This window comes from Lissotriton helveticus, chromosome 2_2, assembly GCF_964261635.1.
Source record: "Lissotriton helveticus chromosome 2_2, aLisHel1.1, whole genome shotgun sequence".
Lineage (NCBI taxonomy): Eukaryota > Metazoa > Chordata > Amphibia > Caudata > Salamandridae > Lissotriton > Lissotriton helveticus.
In genome coordinates, this window is record NC_136060.1 from 503386051 (window position 1) to 503408838 (window position 22788).

A 22788-nucleotide genomic window follows, 5' to 3' on the forward strand; every position below is an offset into this window, starting at 1 on the left:
ACCCGGTCACTGTTTTGATCTGCCACTTTATTTTAAGCAGAATCTCACCCTAAGGTAGTTAATCCTTGGGTGCTTTTATGCACTTTTTTTGGATAATACAAGTTTCAACACTTTTTTATGAAAATTTTTGAAAAAAGTCTGAGGTTTGTTCGTTGCCGTACACCAGACATATATTTACATTTACTATAAACACTTTTTACACTACAAAAAACATTAAATACATTTCTCCATTACACAATACATTTATCAAAAGAAACCACTTCATCTAACTTCACGATTGTACCCTACCAAGTAATTCTACCAGGTCTATGTATTAGAGTTTTGCATTTAGTTTAAACCTGGTCACGGAAAGGCTTAAAACCGAATATGCATTTTTTATTCCTTTACATTCATGGAAATGTTCTAAGGCCTTTTGCGGAAAATTCATTCGTATTTACGACGAATGTACCAAAGCCGCCGCGTTTCCAAGCCCGTAGTTCATTTATCGGACTTTTCTTCAGGGCTTATTAGTTGGGTACCCGTATGAAGATAAGGGGAGGACATACTTTAATATGGGACCTTCACATATAAAGTCACTACAAGGAAGTTAACATTTATTTTTACCTTCTTGTGATGTATGAACAAGTCTGTTCTGTTTATTTCAGACTCTTGACCGGCGTTTTTACTTTATTCTGCAGAGTGAAACACAACAAATGTATCTTTTTTTTTTTTTAGGGACATTGTGTTAATGGTTGTTTTGTAACCCAAAATTCGACACGGTGTAACTTACATTTTAATGGGCTTTCGTTTCTGCCAATACATGTCCTCTGATCTAAGTTTATTGCAGGTTTTATGCCGAGAAGCTCACCGGGTTCTGTAACGTTAAACCAGATTCTTGCTCGAGTGAGTGTTTGTTAGAAGTCACGTGACTTGATTTGAACTGGGACATGCGCTCAGGTGGTTATGGGACATGTAGTCCAAGGATTCATTAAAAAGGTACGAGTTGGCTGCTCTTTGCAGCCTGCTATCAATAGCATTTGCAGCATGACCATCTGTTTAGGGGCCCTTGGGAACTCTTTCCAGATCCCCCGTGCCGTTCTCGCCAACTCAGCGTATTGTAGGAACTGGCCCCCTCCCACCACTAACGCCTCTCTTACTTCTGCGAAAGTAAGGGATACCTCTCCTGGGTACAGATCTCCTAACATCTCTCATCCATCTCACGACCGACATGTCCTCTCTAATACGATTAAAGGTGAGCAGTGCCCACACCTTCAGCTCCCTGACAAATGACGGCCTCCTGCATACTCTGGTAACCACCCTTTCCTGCACCTCAGCCATCGGTCTAATCAAGTATGGGGTGCCAGGCAATGCCCGCGAACCAGTGCCATTAAAGAATGCTTGCCTTAAGTGCCCTGTAGGAGCCTCGTCTCCCATTTGGGGTTCTCAGCTGTCCATTAAGTAGCATGTCGTATCTTAGATACATAATACTAGAGCTCCAAGTCTGGGAGGCCCATACCCCCCTCCACCAAGTCTCTTGAGTTGCAGCAGCGCCACCCTGCTCTATTTTCCAGCCCACGATAAGTAAATCAGCAAAGTGTCCAAGGTCTTAAATAGACTGCACAGCAGTGTGAAGGCATTTTGTAATACATACAGACACCTAGGATGAAATGCCATTTTCGCCATTGCGACCCTTCCCGTCATGGACAGAGGTAGTGTGTTCCAAAAGGGAACAGACCTCATCAGTCCCTCCACCAATGGTTCCTCACAATATCGCCGTTGGTGTTCCATTGTGTGGCCCACCACTACACAGAGGTATCTGAAGGAGTGTGGCTCAATGGTTAGAGCAGGCAGACCTCGATGCAGAGCTCTGGCCAGGGACCAGGGTTCGATTCCCGCCTCGGCGGGTCTCGGGCTCATTAATTCCCCAGACCGGATATTCTCGCCTCAGTGCCTATTCTGATCATGGGCCCCACGCTGCAACTCTGGGCAATAGCTTGCTTAGTCTCCACAACGGCCCCCACAACGCTAAGGATGCCTGGTCTGCACCATGGGGGTGCCCAGGAATGGACACTTCACAGGGAAAGCCAGGAAGGGTTCCCTTGCGGTATTCGTACAAGCGCCGGGAAACCCACTGCGGGTAGCTGTGCGCTATACAAGTACAAAAACATTTACAAGGAGGTAATCTCCTATCTCAGTCCCAATGGGGCTAGGCTAGACTGCGGCAATGCCCCCAATGCTCCCAAGGGAACGAGTAGTGACTTCTCCCTGTTGATACATAGGCCCAAAACCTCCCCAAAGGCTTTCAGTCTTGTCAGCAGCAGCTTTGCCGATTCTGCCAGGAGCAGCAAGTAAAAGAGCACGTTGTTTGCATATTGGGATATCAGGTGCTTGGTGTCCCCAATCTCAATGCCGAAGTCCTCCATGTCGGTCAGAAGTTTTGCCGCCTGGCTCTCCATCGTCAACGCAAAAAGGAGCGGCGAGAGCAGGCAACCCTGCCTTGTGCCCGTCGCAGAGCCCATCCCCCAGCTTCGCACCCTTGCGCTAACTGCCATATAAATAAAGAACCCTCAATTATTTACAGAAGAGCTGTCCAAATCCCATCCTCTGATGTACCAGCTGCGGGTAGTGCCACTCAACCGTATTACACGCCTTAGCTATGTCTGTCCACTGAGGCCAGAACCAACTGGTTATCACTTCCTCGGACAGAGGGTATCACATGCCCAAGTCTTTGCAGGTGAAAAGCCGCCTTCCGCCCTGGCATAAAGGTGCACTTGTCTTCATGCACCAGCGTTCCCATTGCCCCCTTCAGTCTCCGTGCCAGGACCTTACACAGTACTTATGTGTCTACATTAAGCATAGTGAGACGTCTATATGCTGATGGGTTTGTTGCTTCTCCCCCAGGCTTTGGGACCATGCACTCCAACCCCTCCATGAGGGTCAATTCCAGGCAAAGTTAGCTAATGTTTTACCAGTTGTTTCTTCTCTTACTCAGCAAGGCTGTTCTCTGGGCACAGTTAAAGAGCTTTTTGCCCTTTACAGTTGCTGAATCAGTCCGCATTTTTCAAATCACCTGTTGTGATGTATTTTTTTTAAAGGTTTACAACATCTGTTTCCTCCCTCTCACTTTCCCCTGCCACAGGGAGACCTGAACTTGGCCCTCACATATTTGATGCGCACTCCCTTTGGGCCACTCCACAGCTTCCCTCTGCGTCTCCTCACCCTCATGACAGTGTTACTTGTCGCTATAACATCGGATCAGTGAGCTTGAAGCTTGCTGGGTCAACCTGTCGTATACCACCTTCTTTCCAGACAAACTGATTTTATGGACGCAAGCATCCTTTTTGGTGAACGTTGTGACTCTGTTCATTGGCGGTGGAAATATCACCTTAATGGTGTTCTTTGCTGTGCCTTACCCCTCCATCCTTTGGACCCCAAAAGAGCACTGACCATTTACATCTCTTAAACCAGAGGACATAAGGTCGGGGGATCAGTTCTTTGTGATGTTCTCTGGAGCTAAAAAGGCAAGGATGTGCAGAAAAATACCATCTCCCCTGGATCTTGCTCGATCTCACTACGCACTGGCCATAAAAGTAACCTTTGGAAGGGCTGCTTGCTCATTTCACTAGAGCCAAAGTTGCTACCACTGCATTGGGAGCCAGGCAGGTACGGGGACATCCCTCCATATGTTCACGAAGCACTACTGTCTGGATAGCCAGGTTCACCTAGAGGGGTATTGTGCCCACTCGACCCTAGAGGACTTTTTGGTTTGGGTCCATTCACAGATTCCCACCTCCAAACAGTCATGCCTTAGTATCTTTTCAAACGGTGAGGAATATATGGGCAGAAATCTTGGTCAGAAGGGCAAATGATGTGCCTTCTGTAACACTCTTTCTGGTAGAGACTATCTAACTGCAGATTCCCTGGCAACCCTCCTGTCGTCCAGAGCGGAACCTTTTCGTTGCGGAGCCGCGTGGCACCACCTACTGACACACAGAGTTATTTCTGTGAAGGTTTCCTAATGCAGTCTGACCCCTGAGGCACATTCAGAAGGAGAGGAATCTGTGTGGTTTATATTCTGTACTAGAAAGAGTGTTACCGAAGTTAAGTAACTGTTCATTTTGTACCACGTATACAGCTTATAGAACATTGATCTGTTCACTACACTAAGACGAGGCTTGACTTTTCGATCCGCTTTCCTAGAGCGTTATTCACTGTACCCTTCTTATGTGATCTTCAAAACGCTAGTACTTTTAGTGGTGGGTCGTCAGCGATCGACCCGTTTGCCACACTCAACACAAAATCCCAAACCTTTGAATCCAAGTAACCTCACATGGTCCCTGGCCTATGCTCTGTCGACCAGCTAGTCAGGAATATTTGCATACATTTCCCCCCACTACCATAGATTCTGAAATAGGTGGCAAACACAAATGACATTGGTCTTTATTCCTCCCACATGGTCAAAAGTTTTGTTTTCATTTTTTAAGAGCAGGCAATGGTCTGTGAGACCACTGCCTGCTCTTACAAAAACGTTTTTGTATACAATCACAAAGGAGAATGTGTTACCATAAAATAGAATTTGGTGGTAAAAAGGGAATGTTTTGCGACTGCATTTCGGTTGCAAAACATTCTACATAACACTGCACGTCTCTATTAGCAAGGGACGCCCTCAACATGCCCTTTCCGAATTGCTAATCCATTTTGCGATTTAACGAACAGGTTACTGAATTGTAAAGTAGGGTTCTGTGTATATACAAAAAGGTCTGGTTTGCTGACACAAACGACCGATTCTGCGAATCAGGCCATTTGCGACAACAAAAAAGATACATTCATGAGGCCCTGTTAGACCTGTCTGCTTCTGGGAAGACTCTAACCACCATGATTTATTTTTGTCCCCCTTAGCCTCCCAGACTTTCTATTTTTATTTTTACATATGTCCATCAGGAATTTTTTTAATGCTGTCAGGAGGCTAGGTGCTCCTTGGCGATGACGCCATTTTTCCCTCATAACCTGTGAGGCCTAGTCAGCCCCCTTGAAAATCTAGGGATCTCAAGAAACCTAAGATGGTGTCCACCAACTGCCATAACGGACACCACTGGAGGACAGGTCCATAGGTTAACATTAGGGAACTTTCTAGAATACCCTAGAGAATTCTGCAGGTCTCAGGCCACCCTATATAAGGCCAGTGACCAGCAGCCATTGTGTGCTGACCCCAGAGTAGAGGAGTGAGGCAGTGGTGAGAGGAGGTGGACACACTGAGAGCAGCTAGTTGTCATTTGAGGCTGACAGTTACTTCAGAGGATTGTTCCCCCTTTAGCCCTTGACCGATCCCTCTCTCAAGACAACAGTTATTGACCAAGAAAACAAACTTCGTGAGAAGAAAAACCCTTCTGGATCAGCATTCCTGTAGAAACTGACAGGATCTGCTTTCTGAAACTCAGTCTTATATGCCCTGCCCAGCGCTGCACCTACCAGGGTAGCGAGTCATTTGTGGTCCCCTTGGAGCGCCTTGAGGTGGTTGGGGAACTGTGGAGCCTGGAGCACCTGGAGGAGCGAGTGCCCGATCTGTGAGGTACTTCTTCTGGAGCCGGGGGAGGAAAGCAGCAGCGTGTGAGGAGCGGCGCAGTGTGGTCCGTCTGCGGGACCCCGGGGGCACCAGGCGCGTCAGGAGAAGCGAGGAAACGCTTCCGCGCAAGCCAGTAGCGCGACCGCTTCTTTCAGCAGGAGGGGCCTAGGGTCGAGCAGGCCCAGGGGTGCAGTGTTCCCTGCGTGACGAGGTCCGGGGAGGAACACGCAGGCGCCGACGAGCAGCGCGACCTGAGAGGTGGAGCCATTGCGAGGAACGCGCATGCCCCAGAGATCAGCGCGTCCATCGGGTTGCCTGAGGTGGCGCCAGACGACTTTCCGGAGCGCCGCGTTGACAGCGGAACCCCCTACTTGTGAGCGCTTGCTGGAGGAACTAGCGCTTGGGCAACCGACCGCCCATCTAACCCCTGGTGATCCGCAGACGCAGGAAATCACCGCGTTAAGCCTGAAACGAGGCCCCCTAGCCCGCGCTGACAGGAGAACGCGCGCTTGGGCTGAGGAGGCCGGCAAGGCTCTTCCCACGTCAGTGCAGGGAAGCAGCTGATCGGGGGAGCTTGAGAGGCGGGTACCAGCTGAAGGCCTATGGACTGTGGCATATCTGCCACCCAGACAGTAAGGAGAGTGGGAGTGTGAAGAGGGAAGTGTTGGGTAAAAAGGGATAAAAGGTTGACAGCTATTTTTAAACAGGTCCATAAGCAGAGAAAAGGGCCTTGACCTTTCTACTTCCCTGGAGATTCATTCTGTGACAAAGGAGAGAAGGGGTTAGGCAACGTAACCCTAGATGTGTTAACATAACCAATGAATTGGTAGGCTGTAGTAAAGAGTTATTGATGTCATTGTGTATTAATGCAAAATACCCCTGTAGAGTGTGAAGTCTAGGAGCTTCAATTAATTATCCAAGAAGTTCTCTGAATGTACTGCTGAATTCTGATAAAAGTATATGATTTACTGCTTTTTCCACAGCTGGAGGAGTGAAAACTATTTTCTCTAGTAAAAGTGCAATGTTTATTCCTAAAAGCAATTGATGTGATAACCTGTATGCTTTCAAATCCAAAGAGCCATATTATTTTTATAAAAGGTAACGGTATTTTTGCAAACAAAGGTGTTGTGTCTTTATTTTAGTGGTTCATCAATGTGTTACTGTGGGTAAGCTGTGTAAGTACTTAGCCAACGCCTGGAGTTAGCTGTAGACCACTACTGTGCCAAGCTACCATATGTAGGCTTGGGTAATCTAGGTCCAACATAATTGGTGTTTCAGCGGTGGGATCACGGATTTGTACTTACACTCACTTATTAGTAACACAGTGACAACCACGAGACCCCACCTGGAGTTTTCTCCCTGCGGCCCTCCTAATTTATATTTTTGATTTTTCTAAATTTACTTCTGGTGGTGGGTGGAGGTTAACCTCAAGTCACTTCGTGGGTTTCTCCTGTGAGTAATTTTATACCATGGCAAAGCTGGAGGTGAATCTTAAAGAGTTGGAAGCCAATACTGTGGCCCAACTCAGGGATTGGTGTCAGCAGAACGGGGTATTTTTCAATAAAGGTGCCAAGAAAGGAGAGTTGCTGACAAGCATAAGGGCATGGTTAGAAGCTCGCCTAAGGGAGGAACCAGAAATGGAAGTGGGTGATGGGGACACTGTTACTGAGGCTGCATTGCTGAACCAAATGGGGAGAGGGAATCTTCTGACAGGTCCCAGGTTACCTTCAAGGGCAAGCAGCAGTGTTTCAGACAGGGGCTTAACCGAAGCCGAGCTGGAAGATAGGAGGGAGGAGAGGAGGCTGAAAATAGAACTAGCCAGGATGGACATGGAAAGGGAGGATAGGAGGTTGGCACATGAGCGAACCATCAAAGAGATGGATTTACAAGCCCTAAACCGAGGATCCCCCAAATCAGAGAATGGTGGCAGCGATACCCAGACCAACATCAAAGAACCTAGACCGTACCTACCAAAAGATATTATGGCTTGTTATGTACCCAGTGACGACATTGCTAAATGGCTAGCCGCCTACGAGGTCTCGCTAAGGGCCCATGGGATTCTGGAAGTCCACTGGGGAGGTGGGTTATACAAATACATGCCCCCCACTGGCAGGGATACTTTGTTGGCTCTTGACCAGAGTGAACAGACCTACTATCCGGCTATGAAATCAGCGCTGCTCAAGAAGTTTGGGTTGACCCCTGAGAAATATAGGCAAAAGTTCCGGGGCAGCTACAAGCTAGGCACGCAAAACTGGGTAGATTTCTTGGACTACTCCAGGAAGGCCCTGGAGGGTTGGGTAAGAGGCAGCGATGTAGGGGACTATGAGGGACTATATGACCTCATACTCAAGGAACACCTACTCGAGAAGTGTCTTCCCGAGCTAAGACAGCATCTGGTGGACAGCAAGCTGACCAGCCCCAGGAAGCTTGCTGAGGAGGCGGACATCTGGGTTAGTACCCGGGTGTCGACTAAGGGGACTGGAGGGAATTCCCAGAAGCAAGGACAGGGCGCCCCCCAGAGGAAAGAGGGAGGGGAAACTAAGAGGGAGTTCTCAAAAGGGCCACAAAATACTTCGCAAGGAAGGGGCAGAGGATTCATCCCCAAGAGTAACCCCCCTCGCAACCCTACCCCTGGCCAAAGCCAGCAGCCAAGGGTTGTTCATTGTTTTGAGTGTGGTGGTGTGGGACACTATAAAGGAGATGTGAGGTGCCCAAAAAGACCACCCCCTCCCACTGGAGGAAAAGCCCCGGGAATCACTAGTGTAGTGCTCGGGGAGGAGATACCTTTGGTTAATGGAGGGGAGCGGGCGGGTGTCACCTTAGTGTCCCTGGGAGACAAAGAGATGGTTCCCAAGACCCAGCTGCCCTCTAATACTACTAAGTATGAGCAGTGGGTCACCATCAATGGCCGAAGAGGGGAGGCTCTGAGAGACACAGGAGCCAGCATGACTATGGTAAGGAGTCAGCTGGTGTCTCCAGAGCAGGTCATCCCAGATGTACTCCATCCCGCCGTAATGGCTGACGGCAGATTGGGCCACTATCCTGTGGCTCAGGTTCCCTTTGAGTGGGGAGGGGTTGCAGGTCCACTTCGAGTTGCCGTAAGCCCTGCCGTGCCTGTTGACTGCCTGTTAGGGAATGATATGGAGCACAATGCTTGGAGGAGGGTGGAGTACCAGACTCACTCTGAGATGCTGGGACCCCCTGACTGGACTTGTGTCAGCACAAGGTCCGCGACTGCCCGAAGGGGGAGTTCATTGACGCTGGAGCCTGGAACAATGGCCCAGCCGGCTGCCAGAGAGGAGAAGGACAGGAGGCCGGAGGACCCTGCCTCGACATCTCCACCTCGTGAGACAACTGGACCACCTGCGGAGGTGGATCTGGAGTCCACCGGGGAGAATGTTGCTTCCCTGGAAAACCTACCCATCCCCACTGAATGGCATGTGGAGGGAGGTCCTTCCCGGGAAGAGTTCTGCAAAGCTCAGAAAGAGTGTCCTACTCTCGAGGGGCTGCGGCAACAGGCCAACGCCCAGGCAGCGGGAAACATTGAGGGGAGCTACCAGATTTACTGGGAGGATGGACTCCTCTACAGTGAGCCCAAGACACCTGGCCACGGTTCAGCCAGAGCCTTGGTGGTCCCTCAATGCTTTAGAGCCTTTCTACTGGAACTGGCTCATGAGATACCATTGGCAGGACACCTAGGACAGGACAAGACCTTTGCCCGGCTTGTCCCCCATTTCTACTGGCCTCGAATGAAAGTGGCGTCGGATACATATTGTCGGACGTGTGTGTCTTGCCAAGCCAGTGGGAAAACTGGGGTGAAGCTAAAAGCTCCCCTGGAACCACTACCCGTCGTTAGCACCCCCTTTGAGAGGGTGGGCATCGACATTGTAGGGCCATTGGATCCACCAACTTCAGCTGGACATCGGTTCATACTGGTTTTGGTGGATCATGCCACCCGGTACCCAGAGGCAATACCTCTGAGGACCATCACTGCACCTGCAGTGGCAAGGGCCCTGATGGGGATTTTCACCAGAGTGGGTTTCCCCAAGGAGGTCATTTCCGACAGGGGGACTAACTTCCTTTCAGCATACATGCGGGCCATGTGGAAGGAGTGCGGTGTTACCTATCGGTTTACTACTCCCTATCACCCACAAACCAATGGTCTTGTGGAAAGGTTTAACAAAACCTTGAAAGGTATGATACGGAGTCTTCCTGAGAGCCTACGAAAGAAATGGGACATCCTCCTACCCTGTCTCTTGTTTTCCTACAGGGAAGTGCCACAGAAGGGAGTGGGCTTCAGCCCCTTCGAACTTTTGTATGGGCACCCTGTAAGGGGACCTCTCAGCCTGGTGAAAGACGGATGGGAACAGACTCCCAGGAAGCTTCCCCAGGACGTGGTGAGCTACATGCTGGCCTTCCGGAGCCAAATGGCTAAGTTGTGGAAGCAGGCTTCAGACAACTTGGAGGCCAGCCAAACAGTTATGAAAGAGTGGTATGACCACAACGCTCACCCAGTGGAACTGGAGCCTGGACAGAAAGTGTGGGTAATGGAACCTGGAGAGCTGAATGCCCTCCAGGACCGTTGGACAGGCCCCTTTGAGGTTTTAGAGAAAAAGGGGAAGTCTACCTATTTGGTGGATCTTAAGACCCCAAGGCAGCCCCTCAGGGTGCTGCATGCCAATCGTCTCAAGCCACATCATGAGAGGCCCGAGGTTGTCTTAATGCTGGTGACCGATGGAGCAGAGGAAGAAGAAAGTGAACCTCTCCCTGATCTTCTCTCGTACAAAGAAAAAGATGGATCAGTGGAGGGAGTGATTCTCTCGCCATCCCTGACTTCTGAACAGCAAAGTGATTGCCGCCAGATCCTGGAGCAATTTTCTCCCCTGTTCTCCCTTGTCCCAGGTAGGACCCACCTGTGTACCCATGACGTGGACACAGGAGACAGCCCACCTGTGAAATCTAAAATCTACCGGCTGTCGGACAAGGTGAAGGCCAACATCAAAAGTGAAGTCGCCAAGATGCTGGAGCTAGGGGTGATTGAACCTTCTGGTAGCCCTTGGTCTAGCCCGGTGGTTTTGGTACCAAAAGCTGCCCCACCAGGCACCACACCTGAATTGAGATTCTGTGTGGACTACCGAGGCTTGAACTCAGTGACTAAAACTGATGCACATCCTATCCCACGGGCGGATGAGCTTATTGACCGGCTGGGAGCTGCCCAATACTTAAGTACCTTTGACCTAACTTCAGGGTACTGGCAGATTTCCCTTACTGAGGAGGCGAAGGAAAGGTCAGCCTTCTCTACACCTGAGGGACACTACCAATTTCGTGTGATGCCCTTTGGGCTCAAGAATGCCCCTGCCACTTTTCAGAGGCTGGTGAACAGGGTCCTTTCGGGAATGGAAGCTTTTTCTGCTGCATACCTGGACGACATTGCTGTCTTCAGCAGCAGCTGGGAGGACCATTTGCAGCACCTGCAAGCTGTTCTTCATGCCCTGCAACAGGCTGGCTTGACCATCAAGGCCAGCAAGTGTCAGATCGGACAAGGGTCGGTGGTGTACCTAGGTCACTTGGTGGGCAGAGGGACGGTGCAGCCCCTCCAGGCAAAGATTGAGGCTATCATCGCCTGGGAGCCCCCCAAGACTCAAACAGAGGTCCGAGCCTTCCTGGGCCTCACTGGATATTACCGTCGCTTCGTGAAGGGGTATGGCACTATTGTGGCCCCTCTCACTGAGCTTACTTCCAAGAAGCAACCCCGACGGGTAGTCTGGACGGAGGCTTGCCAGCGAGCCTTCCTGACCTTGAAACAAGCATTGTGTTCCGCTCCCATTCTCAAGGCCCCTAATTTTGCTAGAGAATTCATTGTCCAAACAGATGCGTCAGAACATGGCATTGGGGCAGTGTTATCGCAGCTAAATGATGAGGGCTTGGATCAACCCGTGGTCTTCCTGTCCAGGAGACTACTCCCCAGGGAAAGGAGGTGGAGTACAATTGAGAGAGAAGCCTTTGCGGTGGTTTGGGCTCTGAAGAAGCTGCGACCATACCTGTTTGGTTCGCACTTCCTAGTTCAGACTGACCATCGCCCCCTTCGTTGGCTGATGCAAATGAAGGGGGAGAATCCCAAGTTGCTAAGGTGGTCCATCTCCCTACAGGGAATGGACTTCAGGGTGGAACATCGACCTGGGGCAGACCATGCCAATGCAGACGGTCTATCCAGGTATTTCCGCCTTAGTGATGAGGACTCCCAAGGGGTTGGGTAGTTCTCCCCACTTTCAGCTGGGGGGGACGCGTGTTAGACCTGTCTGCTTCTGGGAAGACTCTAACCACCATGATTTATTTTTGTCCCCCTTAGCCTCCCAGACTTTCTATTTTTATTTTTACATATGTCCATCAGGAATTTTTTTAATGCTGTCAGGAGGCTAGGTGCTCCTTGGCGATGACGCCATTTTTCCCTCATAACCTGTGAGGCCTAGTCAGCCCCCTTGAAAATCTAGGGATCTCAAGAAACCTAAGATGGTGTCCACCAACTGCCATAACGGACACCACTGGAGGACAGGTCCATAGGTTAACATTAGGGAACTTTCTAGAATACCCTAGAGAATTCTGCAGGTCTCAGGCCACCCTATATAAGGCCAGTGACCAGCAGCCATTGTGTGCTGACCCCAGAGTAGAGGAGTGAGGCAGTGGTGAGAGGAGGTGGACACACTGAGAGCAGCTAGTTGTCATTTGAGGCTGACAGTTACTTCAGAGGATTGTTCCCCCTTTAGCCCTTGACCGATCCCTCTCTCAAGACAACAGTTATTGACCAAGAAAACAAACTTCGTGAGAAGAAAAACCCTTCTGGATCAGCATTCCTGTAGAAACTGACAGGATCTGCTTTCTGAAACTCAGTCTTATATGCCCTGCCCAGCGCTGCACCTACCAGGGTAGCGAGTCATTTGTGGTCCCCTTGGAGCGCCTTGAGGTGGTTGGGGAACTGTGGAGCCTGGAGCACCTGGAGGAGCGAGTGCCCGATCTGTGAGGTACTTCTTCTGGAGCCGGGGGAGGAAAGCAGCAGCGTGTGAGGAGCGGCGCAGTGTGGTCCGTCTGCGGGACCCCGGGGGCACCAGGCGCGTCAGGAGAAGCGAGGAAACGCTTCCGCGCAAGCCAGTAGCGCGACCGCTTCTTTCAGCAGGAGGGGCCTAGGGTCGAGCAGGCCCAGGGGTGCAGTGTTCCCTGCGTGACGAGGTCCGGGGAGGAACACGCAGGCGCCGACGAGCAGCGCGACCTGAGAGGTGGAGCCATTGCGAGGAACGCGCATGCCCCAGAGATCAGCGCGTCCATCGGGTTGCCTGAGGTGGCGCCAGACGACTTTCCGGAGCGCCGCGTTGACAGCGGAACCCCCTACTTGTGAGCGCTTGCTGGAGGAACTAGCGCTTGGGCAACCGACCGCCCATCTAACCCCTGGTGATCCGCAGACGCAGGAAATCACCGCGTTAAGCCTGAAACGAGGCCCCCTAGCCCGCGCTGACAGGAGAACGCGCGCTTGGGCTGAGGAGGCCGGCAAGGCTCTTCCCACGTCAGTGCAGGGAAGCAGCTGATCGGGGGAGCTTGAGAGGCGGGTACCAGCTGAAGGCCTATGGACTGTGGCATATCTGCCACCCAGACAGTAAGGAGAGTGGGAGTGTGAAGAGGGAAGTGTTGGGTAAAAAGGGATAAAAGGTTGACAGCTATTTTTAAACAGGTCCATAAGCAGAGAAAAGGGCCTTGACCTTTCTACTTCCCTGGAGATTCATTCTGTGACAAAGGAGAGAAGGGGTTAGGCAACGTAACCCTAGATGTGTTAACATAACCAATGAATTGGTAGGCTGTAGTAAAGAGTTATTGATGTCATTGTGTATTAATGCAAAATACCCCTGTAGAGTGTGAAGTCTAGGAGCTTCAATTAATTATCCAAGAAGTTCTCTGAATGTACTGCTGAATTCTGATAAAAGTATATGATTTACTGCTTTTTCCACAGCTGGAGGAGTGAAAACTATTTTCTCTAGTAAAAGTGCAATGTTTATTCCTAAAAGCAATTGATGTGATAACCTGTATGCTTTCAAATCCAAAGAGCCATATTATTTTTATAAAAGGTAACGGTATTTTTGCAAACAAAGGTGTTGTGTCTTTATTTTAGTGGTTCATCAATGTGTTACTGTGGGTAAGCTGTGTAAGTACTTAGCCAACGCCTGGAGTTAGCTGTAGACCACTACTGTGCCAAGCTACCATATGTAGGCTTGGGTAATCTAGGTCCAACAGGCCCCAAGCCTCTTACCTTCAGGTCAGCAGATCTTCCCCCCAGCCCATTTCCAAACCACTGTGAGATGCTCCTTTTGTATCCGCTCAGCTCTGCTTTTGGCTGCCGACAATTCCTTCGTGGTTCTCCCACCTCACCATAAATCTCCAGTGATATCGAGGTTGGTTTCAGAGTTGTGCAGCCATCTCTGTTGCTATTGAGGCAATGCAGACATGAAGGCCATCTCTGTTGCTGTGTTCCTTATTGAGGCAATGCAGACATGAAGGCCATCTCTGTTGCTGTGTTCCTTATCGATGTTTATAAAGGGGGTTCAACCCAGAAGAAAGTCACTGGGACCTGGGTTAGCAATGTACTGATAGGAAGGGGTCCCAGAGTCAAAGGAACAATTACGTACAATTCATTTGAGTTAATCAGAAACAATTGTTTTGATCCACACAGGTTTATTCACAGCGGGATCAAGTATCTTGAATATACATTTGCATTTAATAATCAACTGTATTAAAGTCATACAGTGCCCCAAGAAGGGAGGGGGGAAGTGATAGTGAGTGTTCCTTATCGAGGCAATGCAGACATGAAGGCCATCTCTGTTGCTGTGTTCCTTATCGAGGCAATGTAGACATGAAGGCCATCTCCGTTGCTGTGTTCCTTATCGAGGCAATGTAGACATGAAGGCCATCTCTGTTGCTGTGTTCCTTATTGAGGCAATGCAGATATGAAGCAGTTCACCGGGTCCAGCAAAGAAGCACAAGGGAATAACATCCTTCCCCCAGTTCTTCAGCATCAAAGGTTCCAGAGCTGGAGTTATTACAGCTGATGCCTCTAGAACTGGACACAGCACTCCCTCTGAGGTCTCCAGAATTTGTATTTGTATGTGGATTTATAGAGCGCGGTTGCTGCCCAGGGGCGTCCAAGCGCTAGGAACCAACAGAGGTAATTGGCGGAAGCAAGAGAGGTTTAACAGAGAGTTACTGTGGGGAGTTGAAGAGGAATGTCTTTAGCTGTTTCCGGAATGAGGAGAGATTGGGGTTGGCTCTCAGATGAAGGGGAAAGGCGTTCCACGTCTTGGAGGCATTGTAGGTGAAGGTCCTGCCACCTGATCTGGCCTTTTTTATTCTAGGTGCGGTAGCCATGAAGGCCTGGTTTGAGCGGAGGTTTCTGCTAGGTTGGTAGTGGGAGACTAGGTCACGGGTGATCAAGGGACCTGTGTCCCAGAAAGCCTGGTGGGCAATACACATGGCTTTGAAGTGGATTCTTTGGCGTACTGGCAACCAGTGTAGGCTGATCAGGCCAGCTCTAACTGATTGTCGACGTGGGAGCTGAAGCAGTGTGCGAGCTGCACAATTCTGCACTGTCTGAAGTCTCCGCAGTGTATAATCTGGAGCAGCAAGGTAAAGGACGTTGTTAAAGTCCAGGCGGGACTGGATCAGACCCTGGATGGCTACCTGCTTAGCCTCCATGGGTAAAAGATGAAGAACTTTCTTTAGCATCCTGAGAAGGCCAAAGCAGGTAGCCGAGAGTTTGGTGGCTTGGATGTCAAATGAGAGGAATCTGTCCTGCCACACCCCAAGGCTCTTGATGTTATCCTTAGGTGCTGGGGGGGTGCCCAGGCAGGGTGGCCACAAGGAGTTGAAGAAACTAGGATCAGCGGGGCCCAGAAGAATTAGGATAGTGTTTGCTACACGTGGCCTCTAAAGTTGAGGACAATGCTCCTGTTGAGTAATTCGCACAGTAGTAACGCTACCTTTTTGTTTTTGAATATTTGAATCTCCGATCTGCACCCCATATTTATTTTACATGCCCAACGTTCGATTTAGCTTCCCCAACCCCTTGTTATTTTGCTTACCCACTTTGAAGTAATTCGATTAGAGAGCTTCAAGATGATCAAGGCGCCACGTCTCTATCGGGTCTGTGCCATAGGGAAGCGTTTGCTGCTGCCGCCCATCCTGTGGTTTCTGCCATGTGGGTTGCTACAGATTGGTAAAAAAGTTTAACAAAAAAAAGAAAACCGTATGTCTTGTTTTTTGTATCAGTCCATATCTTTCTCTAAAACTAAACTTCTTTTGGCAACGTTCGTTTTTTTTTTTTTTTCTTTTTTACTTTTCTTTTTATTTAATTTAATTTATTTATTTTTTGCAATTCCCTACGGGCAGGAAGTTTAAATTAAAATGACCTGCATAACTGGGCACTTAGAGAGCAGACTCTGTTTTAAAAAATTTTTTTTAGTCTTTTCCAAATAAGAAAACATAGAATGGCCCACATTCCTCTCGCTATACTACACCCTTGTTTTATTGCCTCACGACTTATATGTGAGTTGTATTTATAAGTACGAATGCCTTGGCAGGTGACCCGCCCCCCTTGTTATCTTTCATTTGAAATGATCTCACTACTCTGCATTTTACTCCTCCCAAGTATACTCATTAACATGTTCTCGTTTGTGTTAGGTGCTGGCTTGGAATCAGAAGAGGAAGTACCTGGAAGCAATGACGAAGCAGACCCTGGCGAGCATGAAGCGGGCGGTTGATTTGAACGAAGATAATCCTTTCCAGCCAGATCCACTCAAAGATGGGAAATGTACTGAGGTTAGTCATAGAACACTTCTGTAATGGGGTAGGGGTCTTTATCCACACCACCTGATGTTTCAGAACTTGACCTCAGCCTGCTGCTTGACTTGCACCCTATGCTGGAAAAATGTGCGATTCGTTAAGACCAAAATTGCACTAGTGTATGATTTAGAAAATTCTGGAGCCTTTGTATCTCATAGATCAGTAACCTTATATAAGTTGCATATGTGTGATCCAGTTCCCATGGTCCTAGGAAAGGGAGAAGTCACAAATATAATAATTTACCACTGTGATCTGGAGCCAGAGTGCGATTGGACCCCAAATTGATGTTACCACCTACTCCTCATCAACACTCAATTCTGTGGTTATGAAGCAGAGCAGAGCAACACTTACTCAAGGCAATGATGATGGCTGGACCCACAGAACTCGGGCAACCTCACCTCCTGTCTTCGCGATTCAGTAGATCTCCCTGACTCTTTGTGAGATATTCATTCCTTGAGCCCTAATCTCTTGGGAGAATTGTGGCGCAGCGTCCAGAGCGTCTGACTCCAGAGCATGTGGCTCATGGTTTGATCCTCGGTCCTGGCGGCAGCTCAGCATCATGTGTCTCTGGGCAATAGCTCACTTAATCACCCTGACAGTCTCCAGTGCCTGGATACCCTTATGGGTGATAAGTTAGTGCTTTGCAAATCTGGATGTATTTATTTATTTTCTCTTCCAGTACTCACAGCATATCGCTGTATGTGCACTGACAATGCGAGGAGGCCTGTAGTTCTCTAGTCCTGACCTCCTGTCTTAGAGATTCAGTAGGATGTCTGTAGCTAATTTACTCGTTCTGAGATCTCCATTCCTTGAGCCCTGATCCCTCCGAGTACTCGCAGAAGGATCGCTGAACGTGCACTGACATTGCTGGCGGTTTGTAGTTCCTTAGACCTGACCTCTTGCCTCAAACACAATAGAGCATCTGTAGATTGTCTATTAGTAGGCTCTCCATTCCTTGATCCCCGGCCCGTTGCAGAATTGTCACAGTGGGAAGGCTTCAGATTAATGTATTCAGCCCTGTCCCCTGTTGCTAGAATGACATTAGGACTGTTGTAGGTGCATTGATATTGTAGGTGTTCGATAGTTGTTCAGGATTGACCTCTTGCAGTAAGAGGTACAGTAGAGAGTTGTAGATGTGTTAAGATTGAATGAGCGCTCTAGCCCTCATTGTCTCTTCCAGTGAGGGACAGTAGAAGAAATGACTTGTAAAGCTTTGTAATTCCTCGGTCAAAGCCTCCTGCTTTAGTATTTCAGTAGGAAAGTTGGAGCCTAATAAGGCATCTCATTTGAGGGTGGAGTCTGGAAATTAAGGTATTTGGATAGCAGTATCTTCAATATCTTGTTTTAAAGGTGTTGTATTGTTTGTTATAACACACTTTGTTTCTCTCTGTTACAGCAAAATGATAAGAAATCAACAAAAATATCAAAAACGACACAAAAACCTCCTTTAACTGTGAACCAAATCAAGCAGCGGCTAAAGACCATGACCTCAAACGTGAGTTGGAAAATCCCTCCCATTTAATATCAAAGCCCCTCTCACTACGGATGAGATTGACATTTCTTGTATTGTGTCCTACGCAGAGGATGAGCTGGAAGCAGATACGGGGTGTATTGGAAGCATTGTTAGCTGGTGAATGCTTGAAGTGGAGATGTAGTATAGGCTTAATGATCTCTCCTAGAGAAAGCCCTCAAATTAATCAGCCAATAATGTGTTTCAGTTTATTTTTATTGAATCCTGATTTAAATCATCGAAACAAACCATTCATCTCCACTCATTCTTTAACAGACTTTCTTCCCCCCCTTACAGTCTTAGATCTCTCCCCTCCCCCGTCCTTCACAGCATTGTCTGTCCGGTCCCTCAGTTCTCTTTTCTCTCAAGTTCATTGCGACAATTGTTAATAGTTCAGCTTCAGTGCTCATAGCCTCTGTGGACAAGTATTAATTAATTTTCGAAATCATTGTCATTAGCTGTTGCCATATTTGTTTGAACCTTTTATGTGGTTTGTCAATATTGTACATTATTTCCTCCATTGCCAGTGTCATCCATAAGTGACAGTTTCATCATGTGGGAGAGTCTGAATTTTTTTCTCCTGTCTGCTGCAATTTGTTATTTGGCCGCTGTTCGACCTGGCACCTTGGCTTGGGTCTCCCTTCCACTTTTTGTTGCTGTGCCTCATGTGTTTTTGCTGGTGTTAGCTGCTCAGAGCACTGTGCCACTGCCAACCAGTGCCACACTGCAAGTGCTCCCTCTGTAAATCGCTATATTGATTGGATTCCATGATTGGCTTATTTGGTTTACTGGCAGACTCCAGTACAGTGCACCAAGAGTGCCCCGGGCTTGTAAATCCAAATGCTGCTAGTGGGCCTGCAGCACTGGTTGTGCCACCCACAGAATCAGCCTTGTAAAATGTGTCTAAGGTCTGCCATTGCAGAGCCTGTGTGCAGTCTGGTACTGTCATGCTGACTGGACAAGTGCACCCACTTGCCAGACCCTAAACCTTCCCTTTTCTTCATATTAGTCACCCCTATGGTAGGCCCAAGGGCAGGGTGCATTGTAAGTATAAGGTAGGACAAGCCCTGATGTGGGTGTGTGGCATGTCCTAATAGTGAATTACAGCCATTTTGGCTTTTCACAATTGCAAGGCTACCTGTTCTCCTAGACCAGAATGGGCTGTTAGAATTGTTACATTCTATGATCCTAACAGACTCAGGGAACACGGTAGAAATTCGAGTTTAGAATAATAAAATACATCTTGTAGTAAAGTTTGTTTTAATATTCTGTGTTTGCAAAAACCACTTTTAGAAAGTGGGTATTTGCTTGCCTAACCATTTCAGCCCGCCTCTGCTAGGATGTGTATCTGCTGTCTGGGTTCTGTGAGTGACAGGGCTGGGGAATTCCAGAGGGCAGGGCTAGATAGACTGGTGGTGAATAGAGAGATTTACATCCAAATGGGTGGGAGGAGTGCACCTGGACTCTGAATAGGACTGTGCCTTTCCACCACAATGCTGGCTCCACCTCCTGTGGAGTATCAGATGTCTCTAGCCTGCTCCCTGAATGAAAAGTCAGTCATGTCAAAGAGCTCAAGAACTGGTTTTGGCTGGGCACAGGCCCCTCTACCCCAGAGGAACAAAGGATTTAGGGGTATAAGTATGGGGACCCTGCTCCCAAGAAATTAGATCCAGATTTGACAAGAAGAAACCTCAGTCTGATGAGAAGGAACTGGGAAAGCTGAAGGAGGAATACTGTCCCTGACCTGGGGGATTGGCCTGCAGTGGTTTCCTTGCTGCTATAGGAGAGGAGAAAGACTGAAAGACTTTATTTTCAACTTGTGCCAAAAGCTCTCCAAGGGCTTGGAAGCAAGCTTGCCCCCTGAACGAAGTCCCAGGACCAGTAGACTTCATCCGCCTCGAAGAGATCTGTGGGAAACGCTGTTTTCCATAGTTACCGAGGCCGGGAGCTGTGTACGCCTCATACGATCGACTCGCATCTCGACAAGTACCGTATCAAGCACCGTCCGCCTCAATCAACCCGGCTTCCCGCTCGATGACTCATACCAACGACATCCACAAGCCGTAGCTCGTACCGTGACTGGCCGACAACGCAACGTACAACGCTTTGCCGCATCGAATCGCCCTGGTCGGAACGACACCTACACTGCCGCTGAGTTAGAGTCTGCCGATCGCACCTGGAGAGGGGTACGCTTCGCACGTCCGCGTCGCACCACCTCGCACCGCATCAAAGACTGAACAACGCAGCTCCCTCAGTATGGCTCGTACGCTGCAACGTAAGCTGAACGTACCGCATCAAGCACCGTCCACCTCAATCAACGCGGTTCTCCGCTCAACGACTCGTACAGACGACATCAACGAGCCGGAGCTCGCACCATGACTGGCCGACAACGCATCGTGCCTCGCTTTCTTTTTGCAACGCATCGTCCCTCGCTTTCTTTTTGCAACGCATCGTCCGTGCCGGATACATCAAGTAAAGGTACTGTGTTCGACTCGATCCCCATCCTGAACAAATCGGACCGAAGCATCCGCTGCGCTTGTTAGACTCTTTGTGTTATTTTCATTGCCGTGAGAGCCGGACAAAGAGGATGAATCGCACAGAATTCTAAAACCAAACATTTTAACAAGAACTCTTTATTGCTAATAGTATTGTGGATTATTTTTGTCGTTATTTGGTCTTGTGCTAAGTCTTATATAAAAGTGAACTATTTTTTATATATTACCTGTGTGGTGTCCATTTGTAGTGTTGTCACTTGATTACTGTATGTGTTCACAAATGCTTTACACACTGCCTCTGAGATAGGCCTGACTGCTCGTGCCAAGCTACCAAGGGGGTGAGCAGGGGTTATCTTGGGAGTGTACCCCCTTACCCTGACTAGAGGAGAGGGTCCCTACTTGTCACAAGTACCTACCTCTGCCAACTAGAGACCCCCAAATTCTAACTTTCGCATTACAAGGTGGTTCTCAAATATTAATGCCCCTCTCGTCATATGTGTAGCACTCCTCTTTCTGAGCCCCAATAATACATCCAGTGTCCCTTTTTATGATTCTGTTGAGTACTTACTTCCAGAAATGTCTGTCTGGATTTTCACCAAATGCGCAATGGGTCAAGCTATTGCCTCTTCACAGCTCCACCATTCCCCTTTCACGTTAGGGTAGTTTTTTTTTATCTTATGTGGTGTAAAGTAACAATTGTACATCAATTTGTATCTCTATCCCTGTCCCTGTCAATGACTTGTCTGTCTCCCCCCCTCTCCCCGCAAGAGCTTCTTCCATTCCTTATTTTGTTTCTTTTTGTGGCATTTTCCCATTGGTCTTGGTATCCTCATTTCTTTGTCTTTTCTTCCTCTTATAAATGTTTGTATATATATTTGAGATTAACCCTTTAAATGCGGGAGATATTTTTTACTATATTTTTCATAATGTGTAAGGTCAATTGTGTCTTCATCTTTGCACTTGTATGTACAGTCCAGTCACGTACTTGCATATAGGACAGCTTATGGTTTTCTGTGAGTTTAAACTCATTCTTATTCATGCATTATTGTAAATGTTTAATTTCTCCCTTTTTGATAAGAACATGCAACATTTGACATTTCCCATTTATCGAGGAACCAGAGTAAATTCTGAGTTATAATGGATTGAGGTAAAGGGGTGAGGAGTATGTAGTTGTAGTCAGACCTAACTTTTTATTATCTGCCTCCTGTGTCTGCATTATTGTATTGATGACGCAGCAAGTGTGTGCATTCTTAGGTCTACAGTGCCTTTGCATCCATAAAACATCACACAGGGACCTCCCCATCACTGCCCCACCCATATGTCCTCATATTATTGTCAAACTCCTCGGATGAACACTCCAGAAGGAGCTTCAGATATGTGCTTGGTAATATTCCCGGATATATGGAAAGGCAAGGCCTCCCGTACTCGTTATTGTCAAGAGTATTTACCTCAATACTCATGCACCCCCATCTTCCCAGGCGAAACGTTCTATCTTTTTGGAGGCTGGTTGTATCTTCCCTGGGAATAAGGGTAGGCTGGGCTTGGTTTAACAAGCAGGGCAGAACATTTTTATCTCTGCAGTTTTCCCCAACCATGACAAAGACGAGGATTTCCATTCGAATCCTCCTGGATGTCTCATTACAGGGTTAGCCAAGTGATCATCTTCATATCGGCCAGGCCACAAAATGCATCCTTACAGCTAACTGCAAGGGTACCTGTACTCCGACCGAAGAGCATACAGCTGCAGCTCAAAGTGCTTTATATAAATATGGTAAACTCTCCTGGGGTCATATATTTTATAACCCTAGACTCCCCACAACTTTTTTATAAATGTTTCTACAGGACTGCTGCACTACCTGCAGCCCCCATCAATATAAAAAGAAAATGGTGGTACCCCTACCCCGTTTAGGGGCACCAGGAGGCTCATATAATGCAGATGTACAGTCCTCGCATGACGTTATGTGGCGCTATCAGGTGGGGCAATGAATGTGAAATGAACGAGCGTATTTCACGGCTTTCAGTTGTTTTTTAAATTGTTATTACATTCATTTTTATATTCTGGTGTCCCGGTCCCACCCAGTGCACTCAACAACTTACAATTGTCGTGGGTGTGGGAGGAGGCCCATAGCCCACGCGGCCCAGCTTGCTCCCCTGCCAGCAGCCTCCTGGGTGCCAGGGGAAGCCTGCAATTTTCTTTTTTTGTTGGGTGCCCCAGTCCCGTGCGGGGCAGGCACACAGCATTGCCAGGTCTGGGGCTGCGCGGGGAGGCTAATGTCCCTGCCAGACAGTACCCCTCCAGGTTGCCTTTGGAAGCCGGCTTCACTGGTTTGCTCCCACCCAGCTTGGAGCAGGTCTTTTTTCTG

At 48.4% G+C, this 22788-nt stretch overlaps 1 protein-coding gene across 4 annotated transcripts in view; it reads left to right on the forward strand.

The window, feature by feature from the left end:
• Positions 1 to 22788, forward strand: part of LOC144821574 (uncharacterized) — a 228674-nt gene that overhangs the window by 131213 nt on the left and 74673 nt on the right. For all 4 annotated transcript variants that reach the window (XR_013608385.1, XR_013608386.1, XM_078678778.1 and 1 more), the window contains exons 10-11: positions 16259 to 16396; positions 17817 to 17915. Coding sequence is in view for 2 of the 4 variants with exons in the window: in XM_078678778.1 (XP_078534904.1) it covers positions 16259 to 16396; positions 17817 to 17915 (237 nt within the window). In the remaining 2 variants the exon portion in view is untranslated. The remainder of the gene's footprint in view (positions 1 to 16258; positions 16397 to 17816; positions 17916 to 22788) is intronic.